The sequence below is a fragment of the Bombus vancouverensis genome, chromosome 10 (assembly GCF_051014615.1).
Source record: "Bombus vancouverensis nearcticus chromosome 10, iyBomVanc1_principal, whole genome shotgun sequence".
In the NCBI taxonomy this organism is placed as follows: domain Eukaryota; kingdom Metazoa; phylum Arthropoda; class Insecta; order Hymenoptera; family Apidae; genus Bombus; species Bombus vancouverensis.
This window is the reverse complement of record NC_134920.1, coordinates 8752921-8774502: the sequence shown is the minus strand read 5'-3', so window position 1 is coordinate 8774502 and position 21582 is coordinate 8752921. Positions and strand designations below refer to the sequence as shown.

The window sequence follows — 21582 nt, the reverse complement described above, 5'->3', positions numbered from 1 at the left end:
GCTTGGAACTTGGCGAGGCAAGATGGCGGGGAGCGGTGGGGCCCAGAACGAGTCCCTGACTCTCGCTTCAGTTGCTGTTCGCACGCCGGGCCCCGTTGGTGCGTTACGCGGCCTCGTCCCAAGCCTGTCGAAAGAAACTATCTCCAAAATATACGAGCCGAGCTCGTGCGACATCCGACGCAGCCAAGAGGGAGGGAGAGAGAAAGAGAGCGAGTCTTACGTGCCGCGTTAGACATTAACTCTCTCGAAACGACGCGACGCTGTTCATCAATTCCTATCCTTCCCCTCTGTTTCTCTTCTCTCTCGCTTTACTCTTCGAGTAGCACGTCAACGAGGGTCAAAGCGAATTCGAGTCGCGCGGTCCACGGTCAAACTCGGTGATCTTCGGTGTGAGGTGAATTGAAAAAAGGAATCGGTGGTTGCTCGCTGGAAACCGTCCTTGGAAGACGGTGGCAAAGAAAAGGAAGGGAGGAAGAAGTGACAGGGAGGAGGATTCGATACGTCCCGAAGGAAGGTTTCGAGGAAAGCGACGCCTCGCGAATAAGCGCAAGATTGCCGCGCTATTGGCCCGTGGGAAAACAAAACAACCACGGAATCGAACGGATTTAGTCGGTTTTCGGCGTGGATTATCGGAAACGGCTTGCAGCCGGCAGTGCTCGATCGGAAAAGGTATTGCTCTAAGTTGCGATCGTTTCTTTATTTTCTTTTCTTCTCTTCTCTTTCTTTTCTCTTTTTCTTTTCTTTTCTTTTGTTTACAACGTTATACACAGTGGTTGAAACTGGTGGTGGATGAATTACATTTTCGATACATTTTGCAACGATTCAGAGAGAGAGAGAGTGAGAGAGAGAGAAAGGTTTACTACGAGCTCGAGTTTCGTACTGCGGCGTATCGTACATACATATTTTGTAAGAAACAAGCAGATAATTTTTATCTCGATTGGAGCATCGAAGCGAAAGACGTTGGCTTATCATGTACTCGTAACAGGCACGCAAATCAAGCGAACCGAATGAACTTTGTTTACGTTTACTTACATACCGGATGGCATAAGTTGGGCTGTACCAAGCGTACATACGCGGTAACCTTTCAAAACGCGACTACTATGTCATTTTCATCGACGGCCACGTGCCGTTCGAACAAATTATTTGCCGCACGATCTACCCGTATACGCGACTTATTAAGGTCGCTCGATCGTCACCAATTTGTTGAGCGCTGTCCTTTCCAACGTTAATTACCATTCGCCGAGATGAAACCGACGCGTACGTTTAATTCCATCGATTGGATATTTTCAAGCAAGAGAGGAAGAAGCTCTCTGGAAATTGGCCACTAGAAAGGAAAATCGTAAACGGCGCAGGTCAGTTGTGAACAATGGTGCTTGGGAATCGGCTCGAGTTTTCCCCCAATCTTTCCAACGGTATCCCTTCAAATTGCTATTATCCATCGATCGTTTCGACCTCGTCGAGTTTCACTCGATTGAAGCAAGGACAGACTCGAAAATTACTCTAAAGCGGCATTGCTTGACGCACTCGTCGTTACTGAAATATAACGATAAAATAAAATATTTCCTGCGGTGCTGCGTTTTCATCATAAACATCGTTAGTTCGGCTAATGATGTTAGTTTCGAAAGCTCGTTGCTTGCTGTTTTATCCTCCCCCCATCGAATCTTCCAAAGCCCAAAAGGGTAGACAAGATGCAATAATTGCAATAAATAAACAAATTTGAAATGGAAAAAATCCGACAATTCCGCGAGTATTATTATATACTATATATTATATTATATTTCTAGTATGCTATATCGTAGTTATAATTGTATATAGATAGATTGTATAGATAGAATTGTATATAGATAGAAATGGTTTATCACTGACAATGAGAGCGTAATAACGAGGTTTTAGATGGCGCATCCTATGAGTCAGTAGCGGCGAATGCGTTAAACCGAGGGCAAAATCGTCGAAAAGAGCTGCGGTATCGTCGACGAACTGAAAATCTAATTTATTGTTGGCCGCACGACCGACACTGAATTTGGTCGTCGGCGATACGCTTCCAGGTTTCACCGCAAGATAAAAACTCGTTAAAGAACGATGGAACGCTTGCATACGAAGGTCCGTAAATACACGACATTATCTCTTAGCCGGTCTGCAGAGACCGGCGGTAAACCGGCGCCTGTGTACATAGGAGATCCGAGTTTAACCACGTTTTGTTGGAACTTGGACGAAGATAACTCAGTTTCCCAGATATTGTTTCGAAGAAACGCGCCACAGCCGAAATCTCGTGCATAGAGTTCCGTCGTTTGGTGTTATACGAGTGGCATTTCGTTTATCTTAATCCATCGAGGGACAAACGGTCTAACGGCAGTTTGCGTAGTGAAAGTTCACCAATTTCTCTTGTTTCTCGTTGCTTTTCGTTCACGCGATTAGTCAACTACAGTAGCTCGTCTTGTTCGTTTCTTAAATGTAACGATAATTACGAGAGGAGCGAACGAGATCGAATCCTCTGCGAGTTTCCGATTTTTCCGTTTCAATCTTGCAATTTTCCACGAATTTTGGCGAGTCTAAGAGACTCGAATATTATCGTAAGAGAATCTTTAACGCGAATATTGTACGAGTATTGTACGAAATGTTTGAACACTCACGAAAGTATTTGAACGCTTGTAGGATCTCGTTGCAGATGTATGGCGCGTGTTGCACGGAATATTCTGAAATTTCAATAGTACTGTAACGAGATATGGCGGTTGATTATTATCGGTAATGTTTGAAAATAATCTGAGAATACAGACAAGCCATAGTTCTTAGGCGACTCGTCTGTAACGATAATTGTACATTTAAGATCATTATTCGCGCTGTATATTACTTAGCAAGATTTATAACTTCTATATACGTCTTTGGAATTGCTTTTAAATTTTACCAATATACACATTTATCGTATCACGGTGCTGACCAATGTTCAGAAAGTTTCGTACAAGACACGTGTTACGCTTATAATACGTTTTCTATGACAAGCGTTCAAACATTTTCGCGAATCGTCGCAAATAGATTTCAACGACGTCGACCGAAATCTCGTCTCAACAAGCTGACTTGTATCGTACGTGGGAAGGATTTAGGCTGGTCCTTTCGTACGTTTGTTAAACCAAACACGTTTGTTGATAAACGAGCGATGACGGAAGGATGGTGGCGGTTGTACGGTGTGTCGCGGTCAGTCGATGAAAAATATCGGCGAGAAAGCGGCTGTTAACCTGGTTCGAAAGAGCTACAATGCATCAAAGACACACGGCTGAGCGTTTCGCGCGGAGTGTCTGGCGCGTTTGTCGCAAAACTGGTTTATCCGGAATCCGAGACCCGGAGGATCGAACGAATCTGCGATCTGTAGCGTCAGTGGAGAGCTTAAAACTTCGAATTTTACGCTATCGTTTAACGTTTAACGAGCAAATTAGAGACGATGTATAAAAGAAGGATAAAAATATGAAATATCGAGGATATTTAATAACAGCGATCAATGGACTGCGAAATGTTCGCGCGTTCGTGGGAAATTTGAAAGCGTAAGGGTGCGGAGTACGCGTAGTATTTCTTGGACGGAACGAATCTCTATCCGGGTTCTTTAATCGCGTTCATGAAACTATGAAATTTCGTAAGCAACCGTGATGTCTGATAATCGAGAACGTAAACATACAGGCGCGTTGTAACTGGAAATTGTAAGTGAAAGCTTCGTAAAATTGCAACCTATCGGAAATATTTACGCACGAGCGTAATCGTGGTGAAAGAATAGCAACTCGCATAGCGTTATGCAGCGAGCGAGTATATTGGTTCGTGGCAACCCTCTTTCTACCAAACGACGTGCTATGAAACGTAATATACGGTGGACTCGTTTCTTTGGCGCATCGCTTCGTTTCTGGAGAACAGCGAGACGATTCAACGTTAATCGCACGAGAGATATTATACTTCCGGAACGGCGATGATGCGCCGGAAAATATCGCTTGAACGAAACAGATCGTTTCATCGTAGAAACGATTCGCTGGCATTGTTTCCCGTTTTTCTTTCCCACCTCGTTTTACAACAGCGGTCAACCATTTCGCGTCGTTCTCACGGTTATCTCGATGACGAAAATTACGCTTGTCGTCGTGTTATCGATCGAATGATCGTGGTTGAAAAATTTCATCGACCGCGTAAACTGCAACAGGCTTGGCGATTCAGATCTCGTTAGGCTGGATTTTTTCGTCGCTGCTATAATAATCGAGTCGGTATTCACCTTTCACTCGATGACGAGGCAGGCGCCCTTCACTCTAACGACATTGTTCGTCAGCGATAACACAGATACGATAGGCTGCTGAGCGATCCTTCTTTACGCTACTTTGCGAGTCATCGTGATCTTCCTGTGGAGGCGCGGATACTAGGCGAACCGGCGTTCGAGTCACCGACGTAGGCCCAACATCCTTCGACGATTGTATATTAGTTCTACACGAACGTACATATACGCGTAAGATAAATGTCGATGGTTTACAGTTTGAATAATATCCTGTCCTCTTTCAAAGTACGCGCGTGTATATTGTTGTGTTTGAAGTTGCCCGACGTTTTCTTTATCCTTTAAAGTATAATTCTATCGTAGTGCGTTACGAAACAACGACACCATATTTTGGATAGAACGAGGAGAAACAACGGCGGTACGAACTGACAGAACTTAGGCTTAGGAAAATTACAGAACTTGGCTTTTCTTTGCTTGCGAGATAACAGGCAAGGGCATTTCAATCGAGTACTCAGCTTTCGTATAGAATTGCGTGGGCTGTTTGCAGGTGTTTTTCGTACGAAAGGTACACATTGCAGGTACAGTTCGATACGTTTAGTTCTTTCGGTTTTGGGATTAAGAAACGAACGAACTGTCCTCGGCTGCTATCCTATCAGGCTAATACGTATGCTACGTATCTCCGCGTAGAGCAACCTTACGGTAAAACACTCGTGAAAGCGTGGCTTGCCAACGATTTACCTTCCGCAGCAAATTATCACGCTATCGACCTGCAGTCTCCAGTTTCTCTGCTGAGAATTTTCAATTCTCGTGTATAAGGGGCGATGATAATTAGAAACGAGAAGAAACACATAGAACGGCACTCTGTTGCGCGATCAAGCTGATATTATTAATGAAATTATAGAGTTAGTGGTATTACAGCAACCAGTTTGGTAAACGAAACGATTAAAATTCGACGACTAAACCTTACGAATCACCAGTTATACGATTGTCCTATTTAACGAGAAATTATAAAATCGCGAAGGGAAGCAACCTGAAACTTCCAATTCCTTCGGTCGTCGATCCGTCAACGCCACCAGCGACGTACCGAATTATCGCGCGAGAGAATTCAGCGAAGAAAACTTTGTTCCTTGGACGATACGGCGTGTTTGCCGAGTAATTTCACGACTGAGAGGGTTCCCGTGTTTGCCATGAGGTCTGCACGTAGACCAACGACGTACACTGCACGCCTAGATTCTCCTTCCTTTTACTTCGTTCCTCTTCTTACCATTTAAACGCGCTGTTATCGAGAAAGTAACAGACGTCGCATTCTGCCGTGAGACTTGGCGCTACGACGAAGTTCCAGCAAAATCATCCAGCTTTCCCCATCGAAGGATTCACGTGCGCTCTGATTTCGTACGATCGATGGTCGACCAGCCAACATCGGCTGCAAGTTTCTAACTCGGTCAGATCGACTCGATCGATCGCTTGCAGCCAAGTCGAACCACCATCGGACAATCGAGTCGGTTTTAAAAGTTCCGAGGCGTGGTTACCGCGAACGTAAGCGCAACAGCTAACTGTAAATGCAGCCGCTTTCCGCGGCCAGCCACACGACTCGTCCTTACGTCGCGGGAAAAACGTGCACGCGCTGCCTACGCCATGCAACCGACACTCGTTCGATGCCGACAGAAACCGTTAGCTATCTCTCGTTTTTTAGATAGATTTTGCCATCGGTACGGTGGTTCGTCAAGTACGACGACGACACGATCTTTGTTTCGAATTAGGAATTGGAAAGATTAGTCGGAAGATTCGACGGTTCGTTTGCAGGTATTTGGTTCGACGAGAACGAATAAGCTTCCTCGATGACGAGAACTCTCTGCTTAATTCCGTTGTAATACTCGGACTTTTTATCGGTATTTCGATGTCGGTTCAACCGAGAGGACTTTGAACGTCCCCAGCCAGTTAGAACGGTTTACGCGATTGAAGCGAGATATTACGCGTACGGTTCTGTATTTTTAACGTATTTGCCTGAAATTGGTGGAGATTTTTCACGATAGGAAAGCACGATGAGAACGATCGATCGCGAAGGATCGCGAAATACCTCGCGGCAAGAATAAAACAGAAATACCATCGATATTCCATAGACACGTCAAAAGTAGTTTCCTGTATCTGCTAACGTTCTTCCTCTTGAAGAATTGTTCACGTTGGAACGTCGTTGTCATTAATTGACTTAAATGCCGTGTCCTGGGCGAAGGCGAGCTGACCCTAGCAACGAAAGAAAATCGAACGAAGGAAGACGTTTGCACGGCGAATGAAAGAAAATCGTGTGAAAATACCATTCGTTGGATACCAAGATCGGTATAAGGCGGGCTGATTTCGTTCTGAAGATACTCGGTAGGGAACGTAATTAATGGAGATCGAGGATCTTTGTGCCTGGTATTCGAGCTGATGAAAATGCATGAGGGGTTGCTGCGGGTTGCCTCCCTTCCGTGGCACCTCGATAAACATTTAATAAAGTTTTCTCATAGGCCAGGCACGCACCACTTTCTGCCGTCGAATAAATTACGGAATTGTGTCTCGTGGTCGTAGAAACACTGGCCGGCTAAATGCCAGTCGGTCTGTTTCATAACTCGTTCCGCTGGCCCATTCCAGCGCGTATTCCTCTCGATTCCGCCGCGCCAACAAAGATCGTTTTGTTGGTCGGAGCTTTCGTACGTACCACGACTCGAGCATCGAATCAGATTCAGATTTCGTTCTCGATTCCAGCTTCGAACGGTGTATTCGATCAGGCCCATTAACCGAATTAATCGCCTCTGTTTGAGAAAGCTCGCGACCAGAATGCAGTGCCGTACAATGGGTGTTTCGATGGAAACGAATTTTTAGCACGCGATGAAAGAAATTAGAGGAAGGTCTGTAATCTGTGGTAAATAACGTAACGCCGAGTGTATTTTCTGGTCGAATGGTCAAATTATTTCGAAATCTTAGGAAACTATTTCTCCTACAATTTGGTCACGAACTGGCGATTTCTTTAATATTTAATTATTGCCGGCTAACGTTGAAAGTAGCGCGACTAAAACTCAGCATACTATGGCTTCTCTGCTACTGGCTAAAAATCTTCTGAATGAAGAGGCGAACGTGTGTACGGAAAAGCGAAAATTTGTGGAACTCGTGCGTGTGGAACTCATAGCGCAAAAGCGTGTGGAAATGTAGGAACCACGAAAGCTGTTTGAGAACTATCGATACGATGGACACGCCTTTCTGTGCAAAATCGAACGTGGATCGAAGTTACATTTGGGTCAAGTACGCGCAAAGTATCGCCGCCGTTCGACCAACGTTTTTTCGCGTACGAACGCGCACAAGCAAAGAAAAGCAACGCGGGGAACAACTGGCGAAAAGAACGACAGGCGTTCTCTTCTCGATCCGTGGAATCGTATTTGCATCACCAACGCGTATACGTCAGCGTGCAAGAATATGCCAACTGGACAACGATGAAACGGAAACCGCAGTGTCGTTCAGCGATATACAATATACTATGCTACGGTACACTGTGTGATACACCACGGTACATAATGCAAAGCAGAAATTCTCGAGTTCGTTTTTCCAAAGAGCCTCCCTGTCCTCGTTAAGGTGATCGGCACGCGCGTAAATCTCCATGCTGGTTAACTTTATGGCTCGTAGTCGACATTACCCTTCATTAGCCGCGCCGTACGGCCGCATAAGTCACGTTCTTCCGGCCGCAATTATCGATTCTCGTGTGTGTGGCATGGCGCATAAATTCTGCGCAAATTAAGAACACTCGTTAACGGCGGATGATATGACCGATACGAGAGCCGAACGAATTCGATTTTTAGTCGCGCGGTATACGTTACACGGCAGACTGCGTGACAGAGACGCTTGTCGAAGCGTCGAGCTTGTTGAGCAACGAACGATCCAACGAGTTGCTGCGATATAGCAGAGGCGGCTACGCTTTCCGTCTCGTCGATGAATTAGCACGTTAGCGTGTACCTCTCAGCGAGAGCCACAGGAGATCGAGATATATCACGAAGCGCGACGTTTCATTTCTCTAAGAGATATCGTTTCCCTGACGATGTTGTCCGAATCATCGTAACGCTGTGTACATCAGAACGGACAGATGTTGCAACGAGGGAGATTCTAAGGCCAATTACTTCTAAGGCTCTGGAACTAAGTACACTCGGCTGGTTCGCCAGAAAACGGAGGATGCTGAACCTTTAACCAAGTTCTCCGGCCAATTATATTTTCCAAAGCTTACAAAATATCTGAGAATTCTTATCTGTGATTTCTCGTCCAGATTCTACGTGAGACGTCCAAACGATGTTACGTTACAAATGTTGTTTGTTCGCGAAGACGAGACGAAAATGGAAATGTAAAGATTCGAGGATCGTAGGCGGAGTTAAGAGGACGCCTATTGGCATTCGAAGCACGACTACTGATGCGTAATGCTATACTATACTGCGACTATACGACTATACTGCGTAATAATAATAATAGTACACGAGCGTTTGGCGTGCGATTTCAACGAGAAGCGAAAATGTACTGGAAGATGCGATCTTAACTCATTTGCATCCAAGCGCGGTTCAATCCGCGCGCTGCGACTATCTTCTATCACCAAGCGCGGATTATTACGCGATTTTTGGTCCACGCGATGGGGACCAGTCGTCAGTTGAACGCCGCTGATGTCTTCAAATGTTTCCTTAAGTAGAGCCGTCATGCAAATGGTTAATGATCGCGAATGATGTACATAGAACAGAGATAGCAGAATCTAGAAACGCAGAATCTAGAAGACCGACCGGCTTTCGCGATATTTCGCCAAATAAGAAACCAATGGCAAACCTGTTCCCTTAGCCCGTAACCTGATAGCAGTGATTCGCGTACACGAAGTTAGCCGGTCGTTGCGGTGGCGAGAGTTGCGTCGCGTTGAAAAACCATCGTCTCGCGGTTGCTTGGGATTCCGAAACGTGCCTTCGATCACAGAGCTGACACCCGTCGATTAAAGGTACAACACGGAGTAGACTGAAGCCGGTGGTCGATGAGGAACGTGCTACATAGCCGCTGATTTCCTTCGAGAATACGCCGTGTGTCACGGTACTTGCATGGAGCATCGTTCGCGCTGTATCGTTTTAAACGCGTCTTATATGCTTGGAATACATAGAGGAATTTTTTATTTGTACAGAGCTGTTTGCAAAGGAGAAATTCGACTGCGACGCGGTCCACGTCGAGTCGTTTTCCAGCGAATCGGTTCTCTCGCCTTTTCTTATCGGCAGAGACTACGGAGTCGTGGTAAATCGTATTCGGTTGCCCGAAAAGTGTCTTTCTTTGCACAACGGTGCACCTTCGTACAAACGTGAAACCAAGTGTGTGAAATGTCGCGATGTTTATCTCAACAGAGCAAAATGGATCGTACGAAATTCGACAAAATAATACGAAAGCAAAGATATTCTGCGTCTATTGTTTCCTCATAAAAGGAAAGAAACTCTTCGGACAAGCTAATATTTATTAACCGCTTAGCCGTTTTCGACGAGCGTATTCGTCGCGAGGAAAAATGGCAATATTTCATGCCTCTGTCAGCAACGAAATTAAAAGATAAAACAATCGTTGCAACTTAAATTCAGTATTGTAACGGCCATACGTACTCTGTGCTGGACGAGTCGTCGCTTACTTTCCGGCACACATTTCAGGTACATAGTACGCAACAGCAAACCGTTTAAAAATCATTCTTTTAATGGGGTATTCTGGTCTAGAGGCATGAATTTCGGGCGATTTTTGAAGCTCTGTACAAGCGAAACAAAAAATATTTTTGCTATCCTTCTCTTTAGCATTTGTTTACTGATATTTCGAGATTACGTAAAAAATTCACTGAAAAAAAGAACTCGATATTTAAAAAGTTATGAGCTGGCAAATTGGGTGCTGCCAAAAAAATGGGGTGTCGTGGCGTGCATGATATCAATCTTTCTGGTCATCCGAGACGAAAACTGCGAACGGATTCTTAATTAGTATGGATGCCGGTATCGTCCGAACCTTGGAAAAGTCAATACAACATTTTTTCACAAACTGACGGTCGTTTGAACAAAAATTTCTTATTTCGCACGTTTCTTTGACAATTCCGAACGTTTAAAAAATAGTAATATTAAAGATTTTGAGCCGAGCGTGGCGCGGACGATATAAGGAATATTCAGACCAAATTTAAAATAAATCGGTTCGTTAGAATTTGAGATATCGTGCACGCCAACCCGAAAAAACGTCTACCGTCTACTATTCATGCCGCGTCACAAAAATGGCTGTAACACATAAAATAATTGAAATTTTGAAAAATCCTTTCAAGCGAATATTCTTCAATGTCTAAACTTTGAAAATATGAAAACAAAATTTTCGATTTTTTCAAATTTCTAGACCAGAATATCCCCTTAATGGAAACTCAAGCAACTCGGTACAAATAACTGGAAGATCGCGATAGATAGATAGACAGAGTCGGGCAAAGGAAGAAGAAGAAGTAGAAATACCGAAATAGACGATGCGTTAAGTGGAAAGAAGGAAGGTCTAACGAATTGTTTGAGCGACGATCGTCGCAGACGTAGAAAGCGTTGCGTTTTCTCGTGTTGTCAGCGGTGTCCACTGCGGCTCCGGCGAGCCGCGTTTCCCCTTCTCTCGTTTCACCAGAAACAACCGCGAGCAACTGGTTTGACTTGTATGTTCGTTAACCGGGAACGTTTCGAAGAAGCGCGGAGAGGGAATTGTAAAACCGTTGTCGCGAAAACCCTCGAATGCTGCGTGGGCAAGTTCGAGGAACGCGAAGAACTATTTGCATATAAATCGCGTAAAAGACCTGGAACTGATGGATCGTCCGATGAAAACGGAAGTCAATGAAGCGCGTACGCGTGGTGCTGTGGTGTAGCGATAAAACGCACGAGGATTAATCGAAAGACATCACGGCGGAGGAATAATAATACGCGGCTTGCAGAAATGACGGATCCCTTGGAGCCGCAGATACGACGATCTGAAATTACACACGATACTGTTGGTAACGTGCACGTGCTCTTGCTTACGATCGCTGGAGAATAGTTGCGAACGTTGGTCGTCGTTTCGACGCGCTTGCAAATGCTTTTAGCCGCTAACGAACGTTTACGGGTATTAGCGATCGCGCGTGAACACGCGTGGCCACTTGCGAATGTACGCAAAGAAGATCGTTCAACGGCGTTTACAAATCTGTGATCGCTGGCGAACAGGAAAAATCGTGGCGAAACATACACTGGCTACGAAAATTATTCGCATACGAATTGCGCTTATCGTAGAATTTACCTGTCGATTATCAGATTCCAGCGTATCGAATCGTCGAGCGACGCTGTCGTGCGAGCGCAACGGTTTCATACGACGAGGATGAAATGTAAGTACTTTTCGTAGCTGTTGTATATAGAAGGATTAATGTTACACCGCTGAGTATGCTTCGCGAGATCAAACTTTACGATGCACCGTGTTCTTCGTAATTTGTCCTTGACAAATAGAAACAGCGTCGGACGATGATAATTTTTCGTCGTAAGGCGAAATCAAAGTATTCGCGATGCACAGCAAGAAGAGAGAGTTTGATAATCGAGTGCCTGAGCGCTTGCGGATTGACCCTTTGCAACCGCACGTGCCTCGTCTGTTGTCAATTAATTGACTAATAAATATCCTACGCCCTACGAGACCGCTGTTTTAGTTTAGCTACTCGGATCTCGTCTGCTCGCAGCATACGTGGAACGATCTTGTTTAAAGCTGCAGCAATGTGACTCGTAAATTGCACACGGATGTTACACGAGTCGCAAACGAGGCAAAACTTGCGGCCAATTACGCGCGAAATTTCTTCGAAACACGAAACAGACTGGTTCGCAGTCGTGCGGCACGTTTGTCTGGAATTTTTGTTAACGCAAAGGCAATTGGCAATTCGAAGATCATAGGAGCGCGAGTCACTCTGTTGCTATCTTCTGTGTTTTATGTTTTCATACAATAAAAATAATTATATAATTATAATGGAATTATATAATTCGCAGACCAAACGAACGATACCTTTCAAGGCCCGGATTGTCGAGTTACTCGAATTCCACGCTGTTCGAGAATACCATCGCCTGATGGAAGAATAAAAGAGAAAATACCCGGTCGAGTTCGCTTAGATCACTGCGAGAAACTTAACGCAACAACCATTTCCTTCAAGTTCGCAGTTAAACAACTGGGTCTAAAGTTTGAGGGAATACTCTGAGCCAACCAAAGCGACAGAAGCTTAAAAATGAGTCTTTCGAACGGCACGAGTCGTTGCGGTAAAAATATTTCAAGTTGCTGGAGTTTCAATCGTTTAGATCCGACCAGCTGTAGCGTGACGCGAACTCGAAAGTCGAAATACGCGATTCAAACTCTGCTTCTTGAACCGTTCGCCTTCGCTGCCGCGATTCTCGGCTCAATTTAATTTTATTCGTTGGAAATGTCGCGTCGTACTCGAGAGGGCAATGGCTTCGAACGGACGCGACAGAAATGACGAGCGTATCACGTCCGATCGAGTCGTCGTATACGTTCGGTGCGTGTACCATCGGTGCTCCACGTGCATACCGTTTGGCAAACGTTAAATGGCGTATTTTTCGCACGTTTTCGCACCACCGGTGCAAGTTTCTCAGGGCAACGACAAAAATGCAGTAGCCCGGTAACCGGTGACTGTTCTCGGGCCGAAAGTAGCTTTTGTTTCGCCGCGAGAACAATCCACGGTCTGAAGAGCATGCTGCGACGAACCTCTGTGTATATCGATCCTCGGTACATCTGCCGTTTCCGGCCTTGCTACCGGTACTCCGCGAACAGCCGAGCGGTTCAGCGGTCGGAAACGCAAGAATTCGCCGATACGATCGCCGCTGTAATCGTTTTATCCGATCAACGTGCTCCGCGGCTCGTCTTCTTCGCGTTTCTTCTCGTCAGTTCTACGTTCTTGTATATCCGTTCTAACTAACGCGATTTCTTCGTTCGATTCTCGATTGTGATCGGAGCAGCGTTGTGAAGACGCTTTTTAAGATTTTAACGCTGATCTGAACATGCGAAGGTCCGACCAAACGACCAGTTTGAAAATTTCATTTACGACCGTACAATTGTGATTCGTCTATCTTCGTGGAAATTCTTATATTAAGAAAAATCGAGATACCGATTAGTCGGATGAAAACGAACGGAACAACAAGGAAAGTAGGATTTTAAATAAAAATTCCGAAACCGGTCGTTCGAGCCTGGTTAAAGTTAGCGACAAATTAGCATATTTCTGTTTCTTCTTCCATTCCATTCTTATTGCGTATCTAGCCTAAGAACGTAATATCTATATCTTCTCCCTTTCTTTCCTTCGATTCTCCTTAAGCGTAATCGAAGCTTGCATAATCGTGCTTTGTCCGTCTTCCCGTACGATATCGGAGCGTTGAACGTGTAACGTTTCCTCCTCTTTTCGTCTTTCGTTCGCAGTCCCCTTCAAAACGAACGCTTGGAAAATTTTCTTGTCACCTGACGCAAAGAACACGTCGACGAAAGAATCTCTTGGACTTGAAAGTTGCCAAGGTTGTTCTTTATTCAGCGGTAGCGAAAACGGCAATTTGATCGCCGGGTATCTCGCGATCCCCCGTCCAACGAAATTCGTCAAGCCTGTTATTAACGTTAATTGCAGGAATATCGCGACGAGGGCATCGAGACTGCAGCCGATTATAAAGCCAAGATACACGTTGCGTTGTTAGAAATCACGCGAGCTCGAACACGTTGGCGTTCTCTGTTCTCTGTTCCCAAGAGCATTGACTCACCGTGTGTAACTGACTTACTCGACAAGAATGTAAATGCTCGAGCGTTGGTGGTCGTATCGATGACAGAGAGCCGCGTCGTTCGCGATTACATCGCGCTCTGCCAACCACCGACCAGTTCGCCACGAGCATTCCATCTTCCGTCGTTTCGACGTACGTGTTTCTGAAATACTTTCATCGATACGAATGTTCAATCGCATTAACGTAATTCCTTACAGCGGGCTACGTACAGACAAAGGAATGTGTCAAATAATCGCGAATAACGATAACGATAGGATTCTTGGCTTTCGCGACGAACTGAATCGAAAACGACGATCTTTGTTACCTTAATTTTGCATGGAAAGCTGCCGAAGAGAGGAAGAAAGAAAAGAGAGAAAAAAAAAAAAGAAGAATAGCGTCGATACGTGTATCGACTTGGCATTGAACGCGTTAATGGCAAAACGTGTTAAAAACGCATTCTTTTACCATGTTGATGACAGTCATCTGTATCATCGTAGCGACTCGTAATAAAATTTAGTTTAGATCGTAACCACTTTTTCTAAGATTCTTACGCTTTCCCTGTCGCTTCTTCTGTGATCGCTTTTCCCTATTAATTAACTTCAACTCAGTTAATTATCCTTCTTTTGTCCTGCAGCGAATATATACGCGTACGGGATCGCGAAGCGTATAACCTCTGCGTGCAACATTATCGGCAGTCGTGCATGACCAATATGTGGTTTGATGATTTCCAGGAACACGTTGATCGAGGAGAGCAATGGCGGTGTTTGGGCTGGTCTCGGCGGTGGCCGGGTTCGTCAAGGTACGATACTTGGTGGACAAGGCGATCATCGATAACATGGTGTTCAGGGCGCACTACAGGATCACCTGCGCTATTTTATTCGCCTGTTGCATCATCGTCTCTGCCAATAATCTGATAGGTAAGCAACTCTTCTTCCCGCACTTTTGCGGCTAACCACGAAAAAACGAGCTTGCAACGAGCTTTTCGTCGAGTCGGAGCATCGGCGTTGTTGCCAGGTTCGCGAGAAATTTTCCAACTCGTCGCACGTACATGGTCGTAGTCCTACGTGTTAAATGGTAGCCAAGGCGATTGAGAATTGTGCAGGAATTACGAGTACGATTTTAACCGCCTGGCAGACGCGCACCAGGAAAAAAGAAGAAGAAAGAAACGTTCCTACGAATACGTTAACGGTTTGGCCAACGAAGCTCGAGTTCCTCGTAACGATGATTTAACCGATGAAACAAAGCGAAGATTTCGAGAATTCGAACGTAGTCGCGTACTCGGACTTTCGAGCGTATCATATCCTTTTGCTTTCGTAATTAATGCAACCATCGAGCAGCGAAATCGCGTTGATCGCAATTTCTATGTTCACGCGTATGCGGATACTTCGAAGATGCGAAGATACGCGCGTAATGCGCCTGCTGTTCGCAAACGTAGAAAACATCGAATAATAAGTCGTATAAAGCATCGAAAGTGAGGCGTGTCCGCTATAAAATTGAGCAAGCGAACCAAAGCTTTGCGTTCCGTTTCTAGGCATATTCTAAAAAATAGAAATATAAGCGCAAAGTCCAAACGCAAAGTGGATCGCGAACAGTAGCATCGCAACAGCTGAAAAGTGTATCAGTTAAAAAGCAACAGTAACGCGACAGTCGAACCCAGCTGCAGAGCGAATGTGCTCACTCGCGTGATTGTTTCCGACAATCGGTCGATCCGTAAGTGAATTAAGGAGGTAAAACGATCCTCTTACTTGACCCATGCGAGCAACGACGATGGGTCGCAGATGAAACGTCGTCGGTTGCATAAATAGCCGATACGTTGCGTGGCAGCGGGCCGTTTTCAGGACGCGCGTGCTTATTTATCGGTGGACAGAGCGCGTACGAGGGTCGATCACGGGTTACACACACAGCTGCTCGTCACACCGACGACAAGGCCCTCGGACCAGATTCGCAACGGTATCGTGCGTTATCAACTCGTTTAGCGAACAACCTATCAGCTGCCGCGCGCGATGCACCAGCACATGTTTCGCACATGTGTCGTAGCGAGTCTCCTCTCTCATCCTGCTCGTTCACAACCATCGTTCCACGTTCTCGCCGACAGGGAATCGCTGGTTGCATAATTTTACGCGCAATTGTGCTTATAATCAAACGGATAATGCACGGTCGTTGTCTAACGAGGTCGTTCGCGATCGAGGACGCTCACCGGTTCGCGCGATGTTTCGGAAAACGCGCGTCTCCATCTCCACGCGGTCCGACCGTATTCGAACATCTTCGCTCGATCTAGCTGGCCGAAACTGTGTACTTCCTAGAAGTAGAAGCGAATATTCATGCAATTTCTTATTTTGGAGACTTTCGCGTTCGAAGGAATATGATTAAAATAATAAAATCTCGTCTCAATTGTCGCTGGAGTAGATTAAAGCATCGATTCTTCGAGAATCGGTTGGCGTTACAGTTCTAATCTCGAGAGACGACAGAGACTTTGAGATATTCAAAACGCCATTGCTTTCCGAGTGGGCAATTTCCCACAGCTTCCTAAGGAACTTCCTTTTCCATCTTTCATTGTCTCGAGTACAACCGACCAAAGATCGGATGAAAGATGGAGGGAAGAGCAACGAACATCGAGCTCCGAGCTAATGATCGACGATGATGCTTGCAGGTGATCCGATAAGCTGCCTAAGCGACGGAGGTGTACCGGACAACGTGATAAACACGTATTGCTGGATCACGTACACGTTCACGTTGCCCCGCAACAACGCGAAACCGGTGGGTACTCACGTGGCTCACCCTGGTCTTGGCGGCGACTTTGGGGAGAAGAGATATCACTCGTACTATCAGTGGGTGCCCTTCATGCTCTTCTTCCAAGGTATCCTGTTCTACATGCCTCATTGGATATGGAAGCAGTGGGAAGAGGGCAAGGTCAGAATGATATCCGAAGGCATGAGGGGAGCCTCGATCGATAACAAGTCCGAGCGACAGGCCAAGTCTCAACGTCTCGCCAAATACGTTTACGACACGTTGCACCTGCACAACACATACGCGGCTGGCTACTTCTTCTGCGAGGCTCTCAACTTCGTCAACGTGGTAAGTGGCGTACCGTGTCGCGGATAAAGGCTCCTCTTTATGGAGCGATCGTAAGAACTCGAGCTTTCTTTAATAACGCGGTCGGCTTAGTCGTGTCTCTGTGTTTCGAGATCATACGGCCGCAAAAATGCGAAAACACGTTTGTCGTCTGCTGCGAGTTTTTGTATTCGGTGAGACGCGCGTGCAGCGATAAATGGAAAGACGCTCCATTCGCGTGCTTTCTCGAGAAGTTAGCGAAAATCGTCAGAGGATCGTGTGATTGCAGGTTGGAAATATATTCTTCATCGACACGTTCCTCGGTGGAGCTTTCCTCTCCTATGGTACGGATGTGCTCAAGTTCAGCAATATGAATCAGGAACAACGCACCGACCCGATGGTGGAAGTGTTCCCGCGGGTAACCAAATGTACCTTCCACAAATTCGGTGCTTCCGGGACCATTCAAAAGTTCGACGCCCTCTGCGTTCTCGCCCTCAACATCCTCAACGAGAAGATCTACATCTTCCTCTGGTTCTGGTTCATAATCCTGGCGGTATTGTCCGGTGTCGCTCTGCTGTATAGCATGGCGGTGGTCTTACTACCCAGTACCCGGGAGACCATCCTCAAGAAACGATTCAAGTTCGGCACGTCGGCTAACGTGAGCGCACTTATCAGAGAGACACAGGTAAACCAGGTTCATCGATTTAAATCAACGAGCAAAGTGTCGTAATCGCCAATCGGAAATACGCTTGCGGTTTGGCATGACTCTAATTAGGCGGTCGGGATGACAGTGTTTATTTTCAAAACAACGTTCGATCGGTCCGGTTTCACGGTATCTGAGATATCTTGTTAAGCGTCAGAGGGAATGGGATCGGGGCGAGACGAAAAGCCACGCGATACTCTTTCTCGGAGACGTTTCTCGATAATAACCGGTTTGAAAGATAATCGCAATCTACGATACGTTTCGTGACGAGAACGTATCCATTGTTTCTACATATGTAAATTTGCAGGTCGGCGACTTCCTGTTGCTTCACCTGCTGGGACAGAACATGAACATGATGATGTTCAACGAAGTACTGGACGATCTGTGCCGTCAGTTGAACCTCGGCTCGACGAGCGGAGCGTCACCGACCTCGGTGCCATCAGCGCCCAGCACACTCGAGATGTCACCCATTTACCCGGAGATCGAGAAATACGCGAAGGACACCGAGATCTAATGCTTACGCCCTCTCCGACCATATTTCTATCTTCTCTTTTGCATTGTGATAAGACCCAGGGTGATCCCTTTCCGACACCTTCGGTCTCTCGAAAAACGTTTGTACTATCGACGGTTAGTTTGCTCGTAACGAAGGAACATGTTGATCGAACACGCGACAGGAACGAGATCTTGCCACTTCCTTTTCGATCTATGTATCAACGCGTAGAGATTACTTGCCGTCCCGCAGAAATAGTGAAACTAATTCGCCATAAAGTAACAGGTACATATCGCAAATCTGTTATCGTAGCCGTCTATTGTTTCTTACCATTTATAGCACAAACTAGCGTTAGGTTATCGAACGAATATGTAACGTAGACGATAACGCGCGATGCTTTCGGTTCGACAATGCGTGTACGCGTGTTGTCGTCTATCGCTGTTAAATTATAGTAAGCCGAATTTCACACGCGCAAGCGTTTCGCCGATTATCTTTAATATTGCGTAATGATATCGCGTTCGCCACCCTGTGGTTAGGGACGCGGTCGTCGAGCACGATAACAATACCGTGAACGATTGCTATGGAATTTGAAACAGCGAACGCGATCAACTCTTTCTTTTCGACAAAATCAGTTGCCGTTACTCGTCGATGCTCGCATCGATCGTGTTCCTCGATTCCTATTTGTGTTACACATACACATTCCTTTTGTATTAATTTGCGCGTATCGTGATGAAACAAGTGCCTTTTGGGGAAGTGTGTCAATTTACGTTCGACGCTCCGTCGCCGATGGAGCAACTACTATATTATTCGTTTATGGTATCGATAAAGTTTTCTTCGAGTAACATTCCGGGCTACTTTCGATTCGTATCGTTTAAGAAAAACGAAGCGGAAATACCGTGGTATTGGACAAATCGTTACTTTTTGAGATAATAATAGAACGAGACTGTATAAGTTTTTCTAGAAATTATAGAAATAAACACGAGAGTATTTATAAGGATACAGATTGCCAACAGCGCTCTTATATCTTTTACGTATTAGTTTTTTAAAGTAACTATACCACTGTTACACGTGGTCTACGTATATTCTTTTCTTTTCTTCTTTTTGTATTTCTCTATTTCTAACTGGTGCAATTGCCATAACGAAGTTAGCGTGAATAACGATATATTTTGTGGCGAAGTTAGCGCGAACGATGTAAAACTTCGTTGACAAAATTAAACTTCAGGGGCATTCCTGATTATTCACAGTAACGTTTTCATTTTTCATACAAAATTCAAGTATATACATACATGCGTAGTTTATATAATTAAATCGTTACAAAGATTTGCGAATAGAATCGACTTAAGAGTTAAACGATTCGAATATTCGAGTTTATCCGATTTTCATCCTATCTACCGTCGAGTTTATCGAGTCGAAATTGACTAATGCGCTTCTACATACGTATCTACGAGCGAAATTCTGCGAAGAGTTTAATATTTAGAAGTGCACATCGATGAACATATTCTTAAGAATATTTGATACGTTTTCCTTTTCCAATGTCTCGAAAGCTACGTGGAAAGATCAGGCGGTTTACCGAAACGAAATACGATAACGCTGACGTGAGTTTCACAGCAACGTTAGAATCGTTTGAACCGTTCATTGCTCACGTTCGTATCGCACGACTCACAATTTCTCGGATTGCTCGCCAGCATAATATAACGCTGCCGATAGTTATATGCAATGACAATAATAACTTTACTATTAAGTAGTTTATCGTAGTTAGTAGGTTGTATCGCTAATATTAGTTCTGATTCAAGCGATAGATTACGACAGATGTATAAGTCGAACGAGACGGATGTGCCTTCTTCATAGTATACCGAGATATTGTACTTTAGCGCTTAGGATTTCTATAAGATGTGTTTATAAATTGATAAATGCTCATTTGTAAGGATCGCCGCCGAAGTTAACGCGAAGACTGCCAATACGTGCAACGGTAGATGTAACGGGAGCAAAAATAGAAGAATCTAAAGAGCCAATTGTAGAATAAAGATTATACTCTTTCTATATGAAGGATCGGTTGGTTCCTGATTGCTCGTTTTCATAGCCAGAAAGTATCCATCGGTCTGAAGCTAACCAGACTCGTCCGATCGTAATCTGCCTGCTGGCTGTTTCTCAGCGAGTCGAACAACGAAGCAAGCAACAACGATAGGAGGAAGTTCGTAATCGTTCAATAAATTCCATTAAGTATACGGGTGAAATCGGTGAGGCAAACGCGGCATTTCGCTTTCGACCAGCGACTCGATCGGGCATGTACCATTATCGGTAATCGTGCTGTCGCGTCTATCGTGCACGTTCGCAATTCTCAACTTTCAGTTCCAACTTACCGATTTCCCCAGTCCACTTTGTTGATAATTCGCAACTTGAGTTCCCGCGTTTGATCGGTAGTGAGCGTGCCGGCCAAAAGTTGTCGCCGCCATTCCAGCAATTCCCGCATCACTTTGCGCAGCGTGTCGAACTTGTAGTTTACCCGTTCCTGATTTTGTTCCAGCGAAAATATTTCAATTAGTAGGGAAAGATAGAAGTACGAGCAGATTATGGTAGGAATTAAGAGCTGAGCGGAACGACGAAAGCTCTGACTTTACGTACGCTTGCGCGTGTATCGTGATTTTTCCCTGCTTTCGAGTTTCTACTCGATAGGGAAAATCCTTCACGGCGGCGTACGAACGCTACTACTCTGTTCATCGTGAAATCGCGTACGTTCTATGATACAAATCGCGGCCGTATAGCGTAAAACGTATAAAAATATATTTAAAGAATGCTATTGGCAAGTCGAGATTTAGAAGCCAGCTCTGTCTCTCCTTCGTAGCAAATCGGATCTCGACCAATCGCGACAGTGGAATTTTTCACGAACAGCAGCTTCTTATATTCGCGATAAATAGAATAGTCCTGATAGAAACTTGGAAAAATTTGGTGTTCGTTGAGATAGTTTTCCACGAAAGACAGACCTAGCCCTTAGACTAATCGCCAGTAGCATTTTTTACGTATGTTTGCGACCTTCGTAGCGTGTTTCTTGGCACCGTACCAAAAGATCCGCGCAATTCCATTATCAATCGAACAGCGTGTCCCTTGTCGGTCGTTAAGAATTCAAACGAGTCGCGACGACGACGTTCCCATTCCTTTTCCTTCGTTCCTTTTCGACCCTTCGCTGCAATTTTCATTACGCGAAAGTATACGTGTCGTAGAGCTAGTCGGCTTTGTCGTAGAAACCATTTCCAACGACCAGCCATTTGGCCTCGTTGTCGCGAAAAATAAGCGAGCACGAGCAAATGGAAAGGGGTCATTGTAGCGTAGA

General features: G+C 45.2%; 2 protein-coding genes across 3 annotated transcripts in view; one reads left to right on the top strand and one right to left on the bottom strand.

Moving 5' to 3' along the window:
* Positions 1-21582, bottom strand: part of spg (dedicator of cytokinesis spg) — a 54670-nt gene that overhangs the window by 15960 nt on the left and 17128 nt on the right. For both annotated transcript variants that reach the window (XM_076622201.1, XM_076622202.1), the window contains exon 4: positions 20615-20763. In XM_076622201.1, coding sequence (XP_076478316.1) covers positions 20615-20763 — 149 coding nt within the window. The remainder of the gene's footprint in view (positions 1-20614; positions 20764-21582) is intronic.
* Positions 68-20300, top strand: Inx3 (innexin 3). The gene is made up of 5 exons (XM_033334573.2): positions 68-669; positions 14742-14927; positions 16661-17085; positions 17351-17746; positions 18072-20300. Exons 2-5 carry the CDS (start codon positions 14765-14767, stop codon positions 18276-18278), a joined length of 1191 nt encoding a protein of 396 aa, XP_033190464.1. The 5' UTR covers positions 68-669; positions 14742-14764; the 3' UTR covers positions 18279-20300.